Source organism: Pteropus alecto, unplaced genomic scaffold, assembly GCF_000325575.1.
Source record: "Pteropus alecto unplaced genomic scaffold, ASM32557v1 scaffold320, whole genome shotgun sequence".
NCBI classification, from domain to species: domain Eukaryota; kingdom Metazoa; phylum Chordata; class Mammalia; order Chiroptera; family Pteropodidae; genus Pteropus; species Pteropus alecto.
The window spans coordinates 1,932,953-1,952,908 of NW_006429963.1; the positions used below are offsets into that span (position 1 = coordinate 1,932,953).

The 19,956-nt window shown below is 54.5% G+C and overlaps 1 protein-coding gene across 1 annotated transcript in view; it reads right to left on the bottom strand.

Annotated features, from left to right (window-relative positions):
* The window catches only part of DPP6 (dipeptidyl peptidase like 6), a 214,313-nt gene that overhangs the window by 98,400 nt on the left and 95,957 nt on the right, over nt 1–19,956 (bottom strand). The window contains exon 5 of the mRNA XM_015587682.1: nt 10,230–10,282. Within this exon, the coding sequence (XP_015443168.1) occupies nt 10,230–10,282 (53 nt within the window). The remainder of the gene's footprint in view (nt 1–10,229; nt 10,283–19,956) is intronic.

Below are 19,956 nucleotides of genomic sequence, written 5' to 3' on the forward strand. Positions count from 1 at the left end.
CTTCCTTTCTATTTATTCATCTGTTTGAAAGAATCCACGTCAGGATCTGCATGAATAATCTCCAGGATGGAGATGGATTGATAAAAAAAAAAAAAAAAAGATCAAGGATTATAATCTGGATGTAACTATCTCGAAATAATCACGCGATCCATTCTGATTTTGCTTATTTGAGCAACAAACCAAGCGGGGCATAAATCATGCTGGATTTTGAAGAATGAATGAGAGTAGCAAAGTTTACTCATTTATCTTCCTAAGCTGGTTTACGGGACTCAAAAGCTTCTTGACAAAAGAGCATTTGGAAAAGCAAAGCTGGAAATCGTCGCTCTGGCCCCTAAACATTCATGGCTCATGATGTTAAAAAAAAAAGTAGCATTTTCAGTGGGACGCGACACGTGTTTGCCGAGTCCTCCTGCGTGCTCGTGTGGTGGGGAACGTGAAAACGTGAGACGCACTCCTAGTCCCAGAAGAGCATCTGGCGCCCCGTCGACGCTCGTAAATGTTGACCGAATAACACTCAATGGACGGAGAGACGGACGGGTTAACAAGTGGGATCCAGCATCATCACCAAGGCATGCTTGCTTCGCGTCAGCAAAACCCAGCCTCGCCTGGCATTCGAAGCCTTGTCACGTCATTTTTTATGTGCCTCTGAAATCACGCGCTTAAACCCTCGGGGGCAGGGTCCGCGTTGGCTCCGACCCTCCCGTGTGGCCAGTGTACGAGCACGCGTCCTGCCGTTTGCTAATTTAGGATGTCCCCATGTCTGGGGAGTGTCCGAGCGCCTGTCCTCGTAATGGCCTTGGATTTGGAAGTCCAGCTGCTGAGACGCTCTGCCCACTGAAAGGCTGCTGGCCGCGGCCCATTCTGAAATATTCGTGGCCGATTCCCCGTCCGGTTCACAGACACTTAAACGCACGCGATCACACGTATAAGCTGACCAGGCAGAGGATGACAGTGGGACACTCTCTGGGGCCGCAGGACCAGCGTCCGTCCTGGCTGGGGCATTCGGTTCTGACGCCGCTGGCTGGCCCCCGTCTGGCCCACGTCAGCCCTTTGTGTCCCCTTTCAGAACGTTCCCTTGTACTCAGTGTCAGGCCGTCCACGTCGGGGGCCTGGGGAAAGCAGCGGTGTGTGGGGCACGCTCCAGAAACCATGCCGAGCCTTCCAGAAGGTCAGCAGGTGTTCGCGGTAGGGCCGCGATGTGGCGAATCAGAGCTGAGACCTACGGACGGGTGGACAACCTGACCTTTGCATTAGCAACTGGGGGCTCGTCGGACAAAGCTCCGTGTCTGCGAGAAGGTTGGCTCCCTGAGGCGTTCCGGTGCGGGCGCCTCCGGCCTTCTCGCTGGGCGGAGAGAACACGCAGCTGCAGGCTGGGGCTGGCCCGGATAGGACACCGCTAGCTTTGCGTGGCATCTTCTTAATCGGGGCACCTGCTCCTTGGTGTCTGCCGGCGTGGCTCGTGGCCGTCCTGGGGACCAAAGTCCTCGCTGAATGACACGTGTGTCCCCTCCACTGACCATGCGCCACGGCATACCTGCTTTTGTACTGCCCACTGCCAGCGGCTCTACCCCCATGTCGGTCAGATCTCCAGGCGGGGCTGATCGGCGGTGCTGGGTGAGCCAGCGGGCGCCCAGAGAGGCCACCGCTGCCCACCTGTCGTCTTCGGGGTATTGTGGTCAAGACGCAGGGGAAGGAGGGCAGGGAGGGCTGAGGGAGCTGCCGGCCATGGCCGGTCCACGCGGGGTCCCACAGCAGAAGAGGGATTCCTGCCGCACAGACACAGCCCGTCCGCGTGGAGGCCTCCGTCCTCGGACCAAGTCTCCCGGTCATGCGCATTCGGGATCTGGTTCCTCCTCCAACCGGTGATTCTCGAAAGGAAATCCCTGCCCCGGAATCTGCCCAAGGGGCGAGAGATGCTCACAGGGCCAGGCTTTGAGTGGCTTCTGCGGTTTCTGCCCAGTGCCCAGGGCCACACGTGAGCGGCCTCTGAAGGACGCTTCTACTGTCCCCCACTCCTCACTCCCCCACTTCCTGATCCACCTGCCACTTACTTCCTCAGCAGACCTGTCATTTACAGAGCGCACCAAAGAGACTAAGTGTGGGACCAGCAATGCAGTCAGGCCAGATGGCGTTACCCCGAGTGTCCACAATGGGGCAGGAGAGAGGCCGGGGACAGGACAGGCTGGTGTCCTGGGACAGGACCCTGCGCATCGTCCAGCGATGAGGGTCAAAGCCCCAGCCTGTCATTTTAAATTTAAAAAGGGGCCTAAAGACCACAGCCACTTCGGATGACATTTTGGCAGCTCATCAAGTTAAACGCACTTTTTCTGCACGAGCCAGCAATTCCGCTTCGAGGTGTTTACCCCGGAGACAGGAAAACACGTGCACATGAAATTCAGTCGCTTCACCCGAAACAGCCCCGGGCCGGAAGCCACACGAACGTCGCGTGGTGAGTGTACAACCAGCTACGCTACGCCCATGAGGTGACCCCCTCCTCCCAGGACGCGTAGGGGAACCCGGGGAGCAGTTACGCTGACGAGGAAGCCAGCCACGCAAGACCCCCAGGACGGCTCCATTCAGAGAACGTTCTGGAAAAGACGGATGACATGCCACCAGCGGCCAGGGACAGGATTATGCCCGTATTGGAAACTTATTCGAAAAGCATGAGTTTCGTGATGAGGAAGCTGAGCCGCAGCGAGCCGGGACCCGCACGCGTGTGATCCGTGTGTGCTCGTCCCTCCGTCGGCCTCTCCGCTCCCCCCCCAGCCCCATCTGGATCCTGCGTGCGGCTTTGTGGGTCCGGGCCGCCCCTCACATTCAGCCTAAGCCAATGTCTCCATGTAAGTAAGGCAGGGGGCTTAGTGTCCAGCCCTCGGAGGGACGGTCTGGAGCACAGACAAGAGAGGAAGGTGACGTAAAAGCCGCACAAAACAAACGAGACAGGAAGGGGACGCGTGGCCTTCGCACTGTCCGCCCCGTGACCCGCATGGCCCCAGCACACGCCAGGGGCTCCCGCATTGTTGCAGGAATGGGCGCCCAGCACATGCTGCGGGCATCTGGCCGCCTCAGCCATTCAGGGTGCCGGCCAGATGGGCCTGGGCGTCTCCTTGTAGGAAAAGCCGTGAGCAGAGGAGAGCTGGCCTCGGGGACGCAGGCCGCTGCTCGCGGGCGGCCGGCTCTCAGGTGTGACAGAAAGGGTTCGGCGTGCATGCCTCTCAATTGTGTGACTTACAACTGGCCCCGTGACGCTTCATGGGAAGGCCGTGCCGCACGGGGAACAGGCGACTTCCGGGCGGATCCCGCAGGGGGAGCCCACGTCAAACGCTGGTGGGGGCCGACCACTGTCCCCCAGAGTGGAGTCAGATGACAAAGGAGCAGGCCGTGCCTCGTCTCCCGGTGCAGACGACCACACCGTGGACCGAGCATCATCCCATAAATCCCCATGGAGGCCGTGATCTGAGACCCGCCTCGACCTCTCTGTCTGTTGTAAGGACGGGGAAACGACGCCTCACGGGAAGCTGCAGTCGCTCGCTTCCGGAGACAGAGGGGTGATTTCTCAGCTCAAGTGCAATGCCGGGGTCACTGAGCATGACGGCAAGTGAGGGAGGGCACGGCCAGCGATGCCGGACGCAAACTGACACCATCGGAGTGGCTCGAAGCGCTGTCCAGCCCCAAGACCCTCCCGTGCCTGCTCTGGGGTGGCCCCGGGAGGCACCTTCGCAGGGCCAACTCCGCTTAGTTACAGAATTAATTTCCCCCAACTATCGACCAACACCCACGGAAGACAATTCAAGGGACACGAACACGCAGCTTAGGATCAGCAAGGCTCCTGATGAAACGATGCGTCGTGCATGTTTTTGCTCCATGGTCCGCTGGGTTTGCTCGTGTGAACGCCTTTTAGACGTGCGTGGGGTCCTTGAGGCCAGCGGACGGCCCCCGGGGTGAGGGGGCGGAAGCGGTCTCCCTCGTCCACAGCCGATGGCCTGTCCCCACGGGCTGGGTCACGGACGGCGCCACCTCGCCTGCGGTCTGCTGCGGGCCAGCACGGGACGCAGGCAAAGCCCCGGCCGGCGAAGCCCCTCTCTCCGTCACCGTGGAACGAGGGCGCCAGGCGGGAAGCGCACGTGGGAGACACTTCGGAACATTCTGTCAGAAGCGCACGCACAAGGCAACGTCACGCAAGGGTGACGGACAGCGGACAGTGAGCCAGGAGATGCACGCTCGCCTGGGAGTCGTGCTGTGAGCGCACAGCTCTGCGACAAGGGGCTCTTGACGCTGGGACTCGAAGGTGCGGGGGTGGGGACGCCCACGAGCACGTTCCGCGCGGGAGCAGCTACCGGACGCCCGGTGGACGGGGTCATTCGCGAAGCGGGATGGGCCTGGGCCGGGTGTCCGGTGCCCCTTCCTCCCCTCCCCGCCGCGGGCCTCGCTCACCCACCGTGACCTTCTCTCGCACAGAGCCCGGCTGAGCTCTAGACCGCGCCTAAACTCAGACCTCCGGGCGGCCACTGCCACGGATCGGAGCTGACGACGAGGTTGAGGTTGATTTTCCGTCTGAACGCGGGGCACGGTGGGGGCGCGAGTCATTCGGGAGGCCGCACCGTGGAAGCTCTCGGTTCCTCCACGACTGAGCCCGGAGTGCTCGCTGCACAGCAAGGCGAGCTTCCGCGTCCCAGCTCCTCTCCCTGTGGCATTTCGTGTCACCTCCACGTGCACCCTGAGTCAGACGTGTCTTTTCCATCACACGCTCAGTAATGTGCCCAGGGAAGCCAGGTGGCTTTCCCATGATCACTCGGGGTGGGGGGCTGCTCCCAGATCCGCCTGACTACATCTCGTGTTCACTTTTCAGAGAGAAGGAGGGAGGGAGGGGGAGAAGGCGGATGGTGGGGAATGGAGACAGAGAGAAAGAAGTGGCCAGGACAGGGTCTCTGTCCGCAGTCCTGAAAACACGCCAAGCCTGGGGCAGCAGGCCTCTGCCCCCGATGCCACGGCGGGGACAAGTCAAGCGCCCTTTTAAGAACGACTCTGTCATCTGCATTTCGGCTCCACACCGCCGACCCCCCTGGGGTCTACGAACGATGCAGCTGCTGGGACCTCTGGCAGAGCCGAGCCGCAGCAGCCAAAGGCCCAGCGGCCGCAGCCCTGGGGACGTGCGGGAGGACAGAGGGCTGGAAGGAAACGCACTGAGCCACAGGGGCCGAGACTCCCCCCCGCTGCCCGTGAACTTGCTCCTGTGAGTCTTCTCATGCGCCGGCTCACCGCACAGCAGGACACAGGCCGCCAAAGATTTAATTAGAGGCACACGGAAAATAAACACTGGAAATCTGTCTTCATTTTCCACAAGGACGCCAGCTACCCCTCGTCACAGTCAGTGAGGTTCCTGCAGTGACAGAGTGCCCCACACCCCACGCCTTCGTTACCCACCGCCCGGCCCCCTCGATGATTCCGCGCCCCTCACCTTTCCTCCACGCGACCCCATACACAAGTGTGAACCTCAGTGAAGCCCCCCATCTTCCTCAGGCCTCTCTCTGCCCGAAGCGTCAGTGTGTTCTTGCTCTGAAGACCATCACTGGGTGGCGTGAGGCCCTCCACACGCAGGCGCTCCCCAAACGCACCCAACAACTATCTCTGCCCACGCAGAGCCCCTGGGAACACCCCTGCTCCGGCCCGGCACCCCACTGGTTCCGGGAAGCTGCTGGCTCATCGCAGAAGCCAAGCCCGTTTAAAAGATTTACTCAGCCTGGAATACCTCCTGTCTGTCTTCATCTATTAAAAACACAACACAACACAACACAACACAACACAACACAACACGTCCTCAACTCTGAGGCTCAGTTCACCCGACTTCATTTTGAGACCCTTCGTGACACCCCCGGTGCCTACCACCCCCTCTCCTTTTGTGTTCGGTGTTTAAGATGCTCACTTGGGGCACTAAATTATAGATTGTTATTGAGCCTCTGCCTTTACTTTTCAATATGATTTCGAACTTCTGAAGGATGCAACCGTTGCTTTTGCCGTTCAATACAGCATTTCAAGAAATATCTGTCGACTTCTATTGTTTTGTCTGCTTCTGTGGGACGCAAAACAAGAATGCCTTAAAAACTTATTGCAGCAGGTCAGGATGAGATAAAAGACGTACTGACTACTGAGAACTGTGGATAGTTGAGGCTACAGACATCTCTTTGGCGAGAAATTAAAAAAATCACATGTGCATTATAATTATCTGAGTATCGTAGAACAAGCCTTAGTTTTGGAAAATGATGAAAAGGAATTTTATTAGACAGGGGCATATCATTGCTTTCTTTGTAAGAAAGGATTTGAGCTGGCTAGAACGTAAACTCCGGTCATATTTAATCAGGAGACCACATCTATGTAGTGGGTACACAGTCCAATGTTAATAAAAATAACACTCCCAAGAGTTCCCTAGAAGCAAAATTCTCTGCTGTCTTTTGTATATATCATTCCACTTAATTCTTATAATGTACCTAGAAGGTGGGCACCATTAACCTCTTTCAAAAGGTGATCTGAAGGTCACAGCCAAAGTCAGGGGCACACTGGGGATTCAAAGTCAGGTCTGTGCAACTACAGGACTTCGGTTCTTTACTCCTGCATCACGATGGGCAAGGCGCTGGGCGTTGTGAGAATGTCATCCACCTAGGTATCTACTGCACGCAGCTCAGCAGCCCGGCCTATAAAGTTAGGGAGAAACGCAGGCGGGAGGAATCTATGTCTCCGTTTATTATTTCCACGGATGCAGAGTGTAACTTCTGGAGTCAACCGGAATTCCAAAGAAATATGACCTTATGCAGTTTTGTTTGGTGCCTGAACGATACTGGTCAACAAGCAAAATTAGGGCAAAAATGGCCCCAGAGGACGGCCTGGCGTGTAAACAAAAATACCCCCCTGAACCTACTCTGTTTCTGTTCTATTATTACTCTGTTTGTTAAACCCCAGCATACAAACGCTACCTAATGAGGGGCACGCCACATTTCCCCCCAGATTGATTTCTGTTATGGAAAGAGTTGATTTTCTCTAGCCCCTGTGACTTTTAGAATAATCTCAGTGAGTGTGAGGCTATATATTTCTTTTTTAAACATAACTTTTTTTTTTAAAAAGGGCTCAAAGTAAGAGGGCAATGAATTCAAGAAAAAAAATAGTCATGTCATGAATATGTCAAGAACAGCCAAGTGTCTAAAACACCCCTATAGAGAACATGAAGCTGGCCCTGATCTTTATGGTGGAAGATTGCTTTATTTTGTTGAAATTCGGATATAAAATCTTAGTGCAACATTTTATGTTAAAAATAACTAGCTTTGGTTCTGCTTTGATAAACAAATCTGTGTAAAAGAAATATGTCCTCCAAGAATATCATTTCTGAAAAATTTAGTATCCGAAAGTCAAACAAACCTACCCTTAGGCACCACATCTTTGACTTGATGGAAATTCCACTGTCTTGGGATTCTCATTAACTGCAAAAAAGGATTCTGCCCGGCTCCAGCTACAGAGGTCAAACTGGAGCAGGAGAAGCCAATGCCTGGGACGGCGAGTGCCTCCTCTGGCTCATGGGAGACAGTGAATACACGTACACCGTCCCCAATTCTCTCCGCCCCTGGCAGAAGGGAAGAAAACCAGAATTCACAGGGCATTGAAAATTCAATTTGGCCCTTCTCTGTGACTGGTTGCAAAGCCGGGAGCTAAGAAAAAAATCAAGTTATAAATGACAAATCATCTCATACTGCAGACTGAACTGCCTCTGGCCTGATGGGAAGAATTTAGTGATGAAATTTATGGAAAAGGTATAGATCTATGTCTTCAGAAGTACCAAGAAGAGCTCCCCGGTTTTTTTTATACTGTGAGTAATGTAAATTAAAATATTTTAATAGACTTTTTATTTTAAAAGGACAATTGTGCTTTCCTCTACACCTGTAACCTCTGCCGCGTAAGCCTCAAAACGTGGCAGGGTCCACCTCCTGCCATCTGGGGGCGCCCTCGCACACCTGACTTGGAGAGGTCAGCAAACTCCTTTCGGAGGCTGGAGTTGTGGAAACTTGAGGCTTAAAGGCTCATTAGCTCGGAAGCCCACTGCCTCATTAATAGGACTAAGGTTTCTGACTGTATTTGAAATTAATTAAATGATGCATCTTCCATAAACGATCTCATGACACAGAGGAAGAGTCGGGAGGTCGGGCAATGCCCTTTTTGGAGATGCTGTGTCAGTTTACAGGGTGACGGGGTGGGCCACCGACTTCCTCACCCGCCAGGCAGTGTTTCCAGTGAATGTAACAAGTAACTAGCCACATCTTTCGATCATGTGAGTCCTTAGAAAAGAAACAATTCAGCAGCGCTAGAATCTGATATTTATGGCTACAGTGTAACCTCAGGAGGCTGTTGGAGAGCACGGGGTCTGAGTCAGCCAGGCTGGGCTGGGATTCCGGCTCTGCTGCATGCTGGCTAACTGTGACGGGTCCAGCAGTGACTTACCCGCTTGGGGCTCTCACTGGGGACTGGGGATAAGGATGCTTTTCTTGCAGGGCTGTTGGGCTGAGTAAAGGTGCATGAAAGTCAGTGACTGATGGCATCGATTGTTACTACGATTATTTTAGAAATCCCCCAAAGTGGCTCGTTATCTGTTGGCATCAGCGATGGCGGATTACGGTGGTGACGCTGGCGGATTACGGTGGTGACGCTGAAACCGTCGTCACCACAGACCGCCTTGTTCTCAGGGTTGCAGCCGGTCTGGCAAACTCTTGAGCCAGTTTCTTGGAATCTATTTCTCCTAAGCTCTGACGGGCCCGGTAAAATATTAACACAATGTGTTAAGCATAAAACGCTTTAGAGTTTGGAGTTTTACAAATTTAGATAAGATGGAATGAAACAGCCATCATCTACAGTAAATTCTATTGTTCCCAGAAGGAGTCGATAAATCTCCAGACATAATCATTCTCTGCCTGCTGTGACCTTTGAAGCTGCAGATCTGCTTGAAAAATAACAGAATGATTCCTCTTTAGCAAAAAAAAAAAAAGCTTGAGTTTCTATTTGAAATACGCTTGAAATGAAAAAATGCCCGTGGGCACTTTGTGTTTACTACAGTGGGTCATCTTTGCTTCCTTTGGGCTTGATCTTCCTCATAATCCAACAAAAACCATTAACCACATTTTGCTGCATATATACATGCATTTTTCATTTGTCTTTAGTCCAAATGATATTATTTCCTGTGCTTTTTGAGGACACGCCCATGTTCTATCTAAGCCTAGCAGAAAACAGACGGCGGCAGCTGTGGCCACCCACGCTGTGATCACCGCTGTCCTTTGGGACAATACTGGTCGGCAAGTTCTGTGCTTCATTCAGATTTGCCTGGAAAAATTAGGGGATGTCTCCCTAAATATTCACGGGAACCTACATGACACCGCCAGCAGCCCAATCCCAGTACTTCGAATACTTCCTGAGCCCCTCGCCTCTTAGATATACGAAATAGGGTGAAAGAAACAATCCAGGAGGGGGGGAAGGAGCAGGGCGGGGTGGGGGACACGCAGGAGGGACAAGGAGGGGAGCGGGAGGGACAAGGAGGCGGAGGCGGACAGAAGGGAAGAGCAGCAGGTCATCTGTGCCCCTCCTGCCTAGCTCCGAAATGGTGCTTTTGTGCATCTCACTCGGCAAGCGGCTTCACCGAACTGGCCACGTCTTCCGACCTCTGGCTCCTCGGAGGAGCTCCTGATGACCAGCCCCGTGCCGCGTGGGGGTATGTCTGCCAGGCACTGAAAACCTTCCAAAACGACGCTTGCTCTCCTCTCCTTCCTCCCCCCTCAACTTTTGGGTCCCCAATCATGTGTTTTTGAGAGACCGACAAACTCAGGGGTGCCACCCTCTCGATTATATAAGGAACCAGGAGACTTTCCTGGAGACCCAGGGCTGGGCCTCCATTCCTGCAGCTGATAATCGGCCATGGTGATGATCACAGGACCAGAGCAGCGGGTGGGCAGAGTTGGCCTAGGAAGCGGGCATCGCAAATGGCAAGGGCTGAGCTCACGTGACCCCTTGATTCTGGGTGTAGTTACCGAGGGAGGAGTCACAGAGGTCCCACACCATCGGGGCGCTTTGCTGTCAAAAAAAGTCAAGGTACCCCACTTCCTGCCCTTAATCCCGAAGAATTAAGCAACGAGTCACAGTTTTCTGCCCTTGGCTTTGTTCTGCAAATTTCTCATTAAAAGAAAACGGAAAAACACTCTTACCCATGAGGAATTTTGCTCAGGACATAATATGCAGTATAGGAGTGTTGATAGATCTGAAACAGAAAGAAACGAAGAAAGCATTGAGACAAACACATGACATTGAGTTTTTTACGTATCACTGGGCAACTCTAGCAAACATCAACGGGCCAAAGGAGTTAACCTGGGGGCAAAACCTTTTATTTACTTGGGAGGTTAATTTGCATAACTTGTTTATTTTGTTTTCATCATTTGCACATGTTTACAGGACAGCCTGAGGCTGGGTGCCAACTCTATAGCCACCTGGTTTGTGATTAAATCAGGGACATGGATCTCCAGCTCGGCCAAATGTAGCACAGAACTAACGAGGACGCCAGGGCCGTCAGGGGCTGGCAGGCAGTCAGCCAGATCCAGCGGGACAGGGCGACCCATGTGCTTTGGGAGGTTTTTGTAAATTACGGCAAATTCCACAGCGCATCCTCAGTGAGTGGAGAGGCTGACTCCGGGGCTGCAGTGGGCAGGCTGCTGTCCCCTCTGCGCAGTTCGGCTTCAGAGGGTGGCCAGTACACTGAGGACTTATTGCAAGGGGAAGCGAGGCTTTCGGAAGCACCTAACAAAATAAAAACAGTGCTTCCAAAATCCCGTAATCCCCAGGTCTCGAATATCCCCCTGAGACCCTTGAGAATCGTATTTTGCTTCCTTGCCTCTCCCTGTGTAGGTTCTGAGACAGGGTGGCCTGCGTGAGTCAGCGTTCAGCGACCAGCATTTAAAAGCCTCTTTCCGAACACAGTTGGCGGGGGACACGCAGGCTGAAGAAAGCAGATCTAAGCTGAAGCATCTGGAACAGGGGAGGCGTCTGGATATTGGGGCGATCGAATCTTAAGGCACGATTTCATGTGCGGTCTGTCTCTCCCTAAACACGGCATTGAAATCGTCTGAGTACGGGGTACATCTTTCCGCTCCAAAGTTATAAGTCCAATTTGATTGCCGTCAACTCAGACGTTCAGAATAGCAACAGATGTAATCACTATGCAAAGTAAAGACACATGCTCTTTCCTGGTTGAAGTTCTATTTTTTAAATCCATCTGGGAACAGCCATTTCAATTAATTCCCTGGTTATGCCTTTCCCAAGCAAACGTCTAGACTTATCTCTTCGCATACTTCTTTAAATAGAGTAAATGACCCTGAAAATCAGCTCTGTGGGTATCTTCTGAGTGGAACCCATGAGAAAAAGGAAGACCAAATTAAAATAACCTCTTAAGGGCAATGGTAAGAAGATTAAAAGACCAGAGAACTATCTATTTTCAATTTTCGGTCTGTATTGCCAGGCAGAGATGGGAGAAAAAGGCATAAATGGATGAGAAGTATAATAAAATATCCCGAACACTGAATCGCTCGTTAGAAAGATTCAAACAGGAGCGAGAGAGACAGAGAAAACCCGAGATGCTGGGCAGGCTGGGGAAGCCCGCGAAGGAAGCTTCCAGAGAAGACAGCGAGCATCAGTGTCACGGACTGTCCATTAAAAACCCAAGTGCGATCATGACTCACGTGCCTCTCTTTAAAAACGGAGAAGCGGGAGGAAGACGAACCGATGTAGCAACCTAAACATTCTCTTCCACGAAACGGTCCCTCCGCCCGGAGCCCCAGGAAGCTCAGGAATGAAGGGCACGAGCTTTCAAAGGCTGCGAACTTCAAGGGTTCACTCGTGCAAGGCCTCATCGCGAGAGGCTCTGCGAAGCTGCATCTCATCGAAAGAGTCCATTCCGTAGAGAGAGAAAGCCTTTCTTTTATTCGTGCTCCCTATCGGTTGTGTTTACGTTTCTTCCCTCAGAACAGGCTCGGATGCTTCTGATCACGGGACAGAGGGCGGAGCCGGCAGCCAGCCGGACCGCGGCGCCTCTGCTGCGTGCGCTTTCCCAAGGTCCGGGGGATGAGTGACTTTGGTTTCTTCCTCCACCATCGAATTTCCCTTGGGAAATGGATGTCTGAAAACTTGTCACCCAAAACACGTTCACGGGAAAGGAGAAACGATTTCAGCGAATTATTTTTCTAAGACATCACGCAAAATGGTTGCCGTTGACGTTCAGTGGTTTCACCCTCTCCGCTGCTCTGTCCCCCTGGGCGGTCCCCGTGGCCTTGCCCACCGCCGCCCGTCACGCACCCTCACGCAGACGCACCTGGCAGCCCTTCCTCTGGGAAATCATCTGCTCTGGTGGCCGCCTGGACGTCAGTGACCCCGAGAGCCAGGCCGCACTGTGGACCCCCCAGCGGCCCCCCCGGACATCGCCTCCTGCCACATGGCATCCTCCCAGGCAAAGTGCTGGCGCCTTCGAAGCCTGGCTCTCCTCTGCCCGCCCCTGTCTGAGCTGCCGGCTCCACCGTCTTCTCGGTAAACTGAGCTCAGCGTTTCGTTCCCCCGATGCCATTCTTCCCTCTCTGTGCCAACTCAAGCCGTCCCCGAATGGCAGCGAGCCCCGATCCTGTCAGCTCTTCCACGAGACCCGCCTTCTGCGCTCACCACGCACCGCCCTGCATCCTTCCCCCGAGTCTGTGGGACACACGAGCTGAGCATTTCGTTCCCCCGATGCCATTCTTCCCTCTCGGTGCCAACTCAAGCCATCCCCGAACGGCAGCGAGCCACCAGAAGCCCTCCTCGACCCATCGCCCGCCCCCGTCCCTACCGTGAGCGCTCTGCTCCCTCTGTCCGCTCCCTCCACCCCCCCCACAGAAGGGAGCCACCGTACCCCCTCCAGACTAGCTCGCGGTCCCCGCCCCGATCCTGTCAACTCTTCCACGAGACCCGCCTTCCGCCCTCGCCACGCCCCGCCCTGCATCCTTCCCCCGAGTCTGTGGGACACACCTCAGAGCTCCCGTGTTCCCCGGGGACGCCCCCTCCTGACTGTCATGGCGCATCCTACAAAAACGTCCGCACGGCTTCACCTTCTGTTCACTCCCAACCCATGGCAATGTTCTCGAACTGTGACCTCCACGTGACTGTCCGGCTGCTCCTCCATCGCGGAGTCCTCCTGATTGCCAGCCTGCTCGAGATCCGTAGCCACTTTCCTACGTGATCCGCTATCCTACTCACAGAGGAAGTTCAACATCGCGGAGGGTGTAGACGAGCTCGGAGTCAGATTCTTCCGTGCCAGGATCAAGGGCGCCAAGGCTCAAATGTACGGTGAAGGAGCTAGGACGGGTTCACCCGACGTGAAGGGGCTAAAAACACTGGGCAAGATTCACGGGGAAAAGACCGGGCAGGGAACAGAAAGTGAGATTTGGAAACCGGATGATAAAGAGAGAAAAAAAAGGAAAATTATCGGCGTGAGACGTCAGGGATGGAGGGAGGGGAAAAAACCTAAAGGAAGAAAATAAAACCTCTAAAAAGAAGCTGGAAAACATGAGATGTCTTGACGTTGAAATGAGAGGAATGAACTGTTTTCCCAGGGGGTCTACGGCGTGACAATTCTGCAGGTTCTGTCGCCAACAGAGAAGGCGGGCCCAGCGGGTCCCTGCTGGCATGCGACACGTGTGGCCGGTATACGAGGAACAGCACGTAGGTAACGTGTACAGTTCGATGAGTTTGGACACAGGCGAACACCGGTGACACCATCATCACGGTCGAGGTGACGGACACCCCCCAGCACCCCTGGGCGGCGAGCATCAGACAGTGAAGACCGAACCCCGTGTGCCCCGCTTTCAGTTGACGTGGGGCGAGACGAGGCAAGGAAACAAGCACCCCATTTTCAACACCACTTTGTGACGTGCCCCACGGACGTGGCATGTTCCTAACTCCCGGCCTTGGCACGTTCTTCTGAAAAACGTGCACTCCTGGTCTTAGTAATTCATCCCGTCCACCGTGGCGATGTGCCCGGCACGCAGCGATGCCCAGGAGCCCGGCTGAGGACCAGGTGGGCCTTCAGGGCAGAGGCCCCTCCTCTGAACGGTCCACCCCGGTCCTTCCTCGTATAATGAAAACCGGCGGGCATGCTCGGTCCTGTGGCTGGGGCAGCAGCCACTCTGCTCCGCTGGGTCTTTCTGGGAAGAAACGATGAACATCTGATGCCCAATCCGACACGCTCCTGGTGGTGCAGAAGTCATGTGCCCTCGACTCGCCTGCCTTGCCACGGTTCTGCGGGCATCCCGTCTCACGGCAGAGCCGGTGTCCGCTTGATTTTTCATCTCCTGTTCCACTCATGTCTTCCGTTGTTGGCTGGCCGATGACTCACCATCTTGCCGGCACCTACTGCTTCTGGCCTCGTCTCTGTCCCTGCTCTCAGGGCTGGCGGTCCAGTGAGTTATGAGTCCGGATGTCGAAGCTGAGTGGCGACGGAACGTTCCCTGAATGGGTCAGTCCTTCCGAGAGAAGTGTCCCTCCGTCAAGCCGAGGCCGCGATCAGCCCCTGTTCTAATGTCCACGTGTGGCGCACATTTCCACGCATGCTGCCAATCTGTTTTATGTCACTTTCATGAAGTTAAACCTCTTGTCATGATTGAAAAAAAAAATCTTGTGGCCCCAAATAGCTAAGCACGAATTGAAATACTTAGTAAAAAGTCAAGATGTTTAGCTCCTGTGACATCAGACAAGTATTAGAAAGTGACTTGATACAAGCTAAACCTTCTTCGTTTTTTCCCCTGGTTATATAACTTTTCTTCCCGATCGTCTGCAGCTTCCAAGGGACTGTGGAAATCTAGGCACCAATCAAAACACAGGTGACACGTCGTTGTCAGTGTTAAAATACAAGAGCAATGAAAAACCCTCCGGATTCAGGATTTATATCTCCTCTCCTCTCCTGGAATAACGGGTCTCCCGCAAAACTTTGGAAATTTAGAGAGTAGAGACGGTGGTTTCTTCTTGCAACTCTGGTTTCTTCGAATGCCTCAGAACACAGCCAGCCCTAAACCGCTGTCATTGATCCCGTTGTGACCAATTCCCATTCATCTAACTTATTAACAGAGAACACGCCTTCCATCCTCTGCGCCCTCTTCACAGATAGCGCTTTCGGTAACGCGTCACGACGAGACCATCTGTGCAGACACAACGCGGTGAAAATGTGTGCCCGTCTAAGCAAAGGAAATAAACCTCGGAGACCAGCAGTAAAAATTCCCACTGCCGTTCCACGTACGTGTCCCGATATCCATTTCAAGTGCATCTGTGACGTCCAGAAACAGCCGAGCAGTTTCGTTTTTTTTTTTTTGGTCATTTCCTCCCGTCTCCGGTTGGACGTTGCAATTCAAGCAGCCCGTCCACGCGTCTCAGGCTCGCCTTCCAAAGACAAATGAAACCCGTCGCAGCGCTGCTCGGGAGAAATGCACAGGAAATGACCCACGAGGACTAACCTCCTAACGAATCTTCGAGGACAGCCGTGCGTCCTGGCTTCTTCCCAGCTCCGTCACATCCTTGGCTGGCCACTAAGAAACAAAAACCCGACTTTCATGCTGGTCCTGGCAGCTAATTTCCCCCTTCACTGCCTTTTCTATTTGTTGTTTGCCAGGACTTTGTGCTGGCTCAGTCCTGATTCTGCCTGAGAACACGAGACTTTTTTTCTCTTCTTTTGCTGTGTTTACCGTCTTCCTTTTCTCTCCTGGGCACAGACCGTGCAGGACCAGCCTTGTGGGGAGGCGAGATAAAAATCAGCCAAACTCTCTTACATTGTATCAGTCTTTGAAATGTACAGAAGCAGTTTTCAGTATCCTTTAACTTGACCCTCCCGACACCTGCTCCTGTGGCTGGGGCAGCTTGTCCTTGCTTTGCCTTTTAAGTTAAGAAATTGAGGCTCGGAGATGCAAACGGACCGGTCCAAGGTCACGTAAGGTCGAAGGAAGGGGACTGAGAGGTCAAAGTCCTCTCACGTGCCGCTCAAAATTGTTCCTACTGTACTGTGTTGAGAAGAAAACTTCTCCCGCCCTAAGCCACCGTTTCTTCATCTGTGGAGAGGGGACAGCCTCAGGAGGGAATGACTCTGAGAAGATTAATGCTGCAGCCAACCGGCTCGCCAGGAAAGCGGTCAGTTGTCAGCCGGCTGCAATCACGGAGAACGAGCACAGGATCCCAGCAGGGCCCAGGGCACCACGGAAAAGTAGGAGGACGACAGGACGGGGGACGAGGGGGAAGGCAAAGCACACTTTGCTTCCGCCCGGCAAGCACGGGCCGGGCCGCCGGCGTCACGCGCCTTGCAGAGCTCCTGCCACAGCAGCTCACGGCAGCTTCGCAGCCTCTGCTAGCATTATTTCCCGATCTTGACTCCCGGTCTCCGTGACACTGAAGGTCAAGTGCATCGAACTTACTTTGATGGGTGTGTGACTATCTGGTTCTCTTCTTTGGTGAAACCAAGGACAGACAAGGAAGGGGGTGTGTGACTATCTGGTTCTCTTCTTTGGTGAAAGAGCGTCATCGGAGTGGAGAGTGTCACCTGGCATTTAATCTCCACGAGCTGAAGACACGTCCACACGCCCCTCCTTGATAAGAAGGTGCACTGAACGCCGATGTGCCTCAGGGTCCCAGGCCGTGTCCGCCCCAGGCCTGCCCCAGAGCCCAGGAGCGAAAGGTCCAGCATTCTGCCTCCCCCACGCCCTCCTGCGACCTCTCCGTGTCGGTGCGCGCACGCACGTGATGCTGGTTTTCGGCGGGCCAGTCCCACCTGCTGCTGGCCAGGTCAGCTTTCCTGAGCCTGTCTCAGTAGCTGCCTCACACCTCCACGTGGGCGCCCCGCCCACCTACACGTGTCTGAGAATGAAAAGCGTGCCCGCGGTCGCTCAGGCTCGGTCACGGGCAAAGTTCCGGGGCAGCGACGTGAAGAGAAGCCCTCCCCGGGCGTCCCTGAAGCCGCGGGCCTTTCTGCAGAGCGTCTCGGCCAGGCCGCTGCCCCGTGGGGCCGAGTGCCGGTCAGCTCGTGACGAAGAGCCGAGGGCTGCAAATGGTTACGCGGCCCCCGGACATGACAGCCGCATCTCGGTGAGGAAGGACAAGAGTAGAGTGACCCACGCCGACGTGCCACCGGGAACAGACTCTTGGGAGCAGACGCGCTGTCCCGCCCGAGTGACCGAGCGTGTTCTCCGACGACTGAAAACTAAGATCGGAAGCCAGCGCTCTGCGCCCGAGGCTGTGTCGGCTAAAGCCTTCGTGTCCGCGCACCCACGCAGACCCCTGGAACAAGCCCTCCGTGGGTGTGCCGGGCAGTTCACTAGACGGGGTGACCCAAGAAGATTCCGGAACGTGTTGGGTAAAAAATCAGCCGAGAGACCCCTCCCGGAACGCTGCCGTGGCCGGCACGCTGTCCCCGTGTGCCTTTCCTCAGCTAATGCTTCCACGTGTTCGCAGTATGGCCCCTTCGTAACTCGCTTTCTCATCTTCAGGATCATTTTTGAAGGCTCAGTCTCATTCGGGTTACGGCGTTTTGCGCACGCATCTCGTGGGCCTCGTGGGGGCCGTGTTCGTGGTTCCCCGCCGTTCTCCGTCTCTGAGATGGCTCATGCTTCCTCCTGGATTCTGCTCTGGGGTCTCCTCTCGGCCTTCCTCCGCTTACCTCTCAGAGGCCTTTCGTTGAATTTTTCAGTAACAAAATCAACAACAGACCCTCGGAGCCTTCTGGAATGACAGCAAGTGGGTGACATGCATGCACACGGCAGAGAGGGATGGGACGTCAGGCGGGCTGTCCCTCCCGCTCCGATCCCGGCTTGCCCTCCCGCCTCCCGCCACCTCTTTCCGGAAGAAAACAAGCCGTGTGAGCCACAGCCTGGGACGTGTGTCATCCGCTCGGGGAGCGACTCCGGACTGGATGCCGTGCACGCCTGGAGGCCTGGACCATCAGCGACAGCGTCGTGCTGGCGTGGAGCCTATAACCAGCTGGGGTAATCACACAAACAGGGGCCCCCCGCATCCTCATGATGACCAAGCCTGGCCCACGTGTCCTTCCTCCTCATCCTCGCTTTGCGAGGGATCCTGCCGCCTGGCAAGGTGAGAAGTTATTTTCTCAGTTTAGCCAGGGGAAGGCGCTTGGTGAAGAAGAACGGCCCCCAAGGAATTGGTGTGTGAGTCCAAACACGGACGCAACGAGCCACGGCGGCGAAATGCCCAGCATCTCCGAGGAACCAGAGCACCTGCCCTGCTGAGGGCATCATCATGCACCTCGCATCACAGGGCACACGCCCTTCCCCAAGCCTCGAGGTGGACGTCACGCATCGGTGTGGGATGGCACCGTCAGCCGGCCACGTGTCCAGCCTGAAGTGAGCAGGAGGGTGGCAGAGCTGAGAGGGAAGGTGGCCGGTGGGGGGCGGGGGAGCAGCGAACACGGGGAGGAAAGAACTTGACGATGAAGGGCTGGAAAGACCATTTTCCATCCTAAAGAGCCTTCTTGTGTTGAATGCAAAATTCCAGAACAAATTCAGAAAGCATATGTAGAAAAAAAACGTCGAAAATGCCCGGTGATTCCTAGTTCTACGTAGGGTTGTACCAACCTGTAAGAACCTCGGAGGCTTTCAATACGCTCTGGAAGCGTGTTACAGACCCATGATGAGCCGTCTTCCAAACCGCGCCACAGGTGCCAGGAGCAGCTGAAAAGATCCAACGTATGACATCGCAGGCAGGGAGGAAAAGTAGATGGAAACGACTAAAAAAAGCAGGTCCGCAGTTGACCTTTGGGGGAAAAAAATCCTCCTGAAATTATGGGGGTAGTAGGTGTGGTGGGTTTTCAATTTTTGGTTCAAAAAATAGGTTTTCTTTCCATCTGTATTTCTCATAGTCGTAGGAGATTTCAGACTGTGGGGCGTTTTGAAAGGACACGTGATCTGAAAACGGCTTTCCTTTGATTTCGTGAGCGTTGTCTGCCTCTGGGGACGGGGAGCGACCCATGGACGTGGCACAAGTACTTCTACCTGGTTTTTGGCTCCCTCGGGGGTGCGAAGACAGAGCTCTGCAAGGCAAGGTATGAATCTAAGTGTAACAAATGGAAGAGGGTCTCTAACCGATGATAAGACAACAGTTACTGCTTTCAACACTGCGGAGAAGATTCTACAGGCGGTGTCAGAAGGAGAAAAAGACTCACTCACAGCGAACGCGGCCCTAACACGTCCCTTGCGATGCGCGCGTATGAGGAAACGCAGCCTTTTGCAGCGTTAAGATTGTGTCCGAGTCTCCCATGCTAATTGGCAATTCTGCAGAGAGCGAAATTCTGCGTTCTACACAAAAGGGCTCTAAATTTATCTTCTGGTGTTGACGAGTCCAAAACTATTTGCGGAATCACAGTGCGTTTTGCCTTTGCGACGAATTCTAAACCAGGGCGAGATGAGAGGGAGGTGGCGCTCAGACGCGTGATTATGATAAGACACATCGAAGTGATCAGTCAGCGCCGCGTGTGCGTTCGGCGTATGCGTGAGGTCCTCTGATGAGCATTTCAGGAAGAATCCTTCGTTATTTGGTGCGGGCTGCTGAATTCTGAGCTAAAAATGCTGGCGCTCATTAGCTGGCGTGGCTCCCTGGGACTCAGATGGGGCTCCAGGCTCTTCTGCGGGGGGCTCCACAGCGGAGCCGCTCGGCGAGTGGCCCCCAGACTGCCCGCTGCTTGTCGAGGTGCAGCTTTCTGGGTGCATCCAGGCTTACTGCACCCAGGTCTTCTCGGCTTTGAGTCCGCATTCCGACAAGGCTGTACAGACCTGTTCACAGGTGTCCCAGTGGGCACGTGCCTGACGCCTGAGAACCTCCGTCTGAGGCACCCGGCTCGCAATCCTGGCCCCGCCGAGAATCCCCTGGGAACTT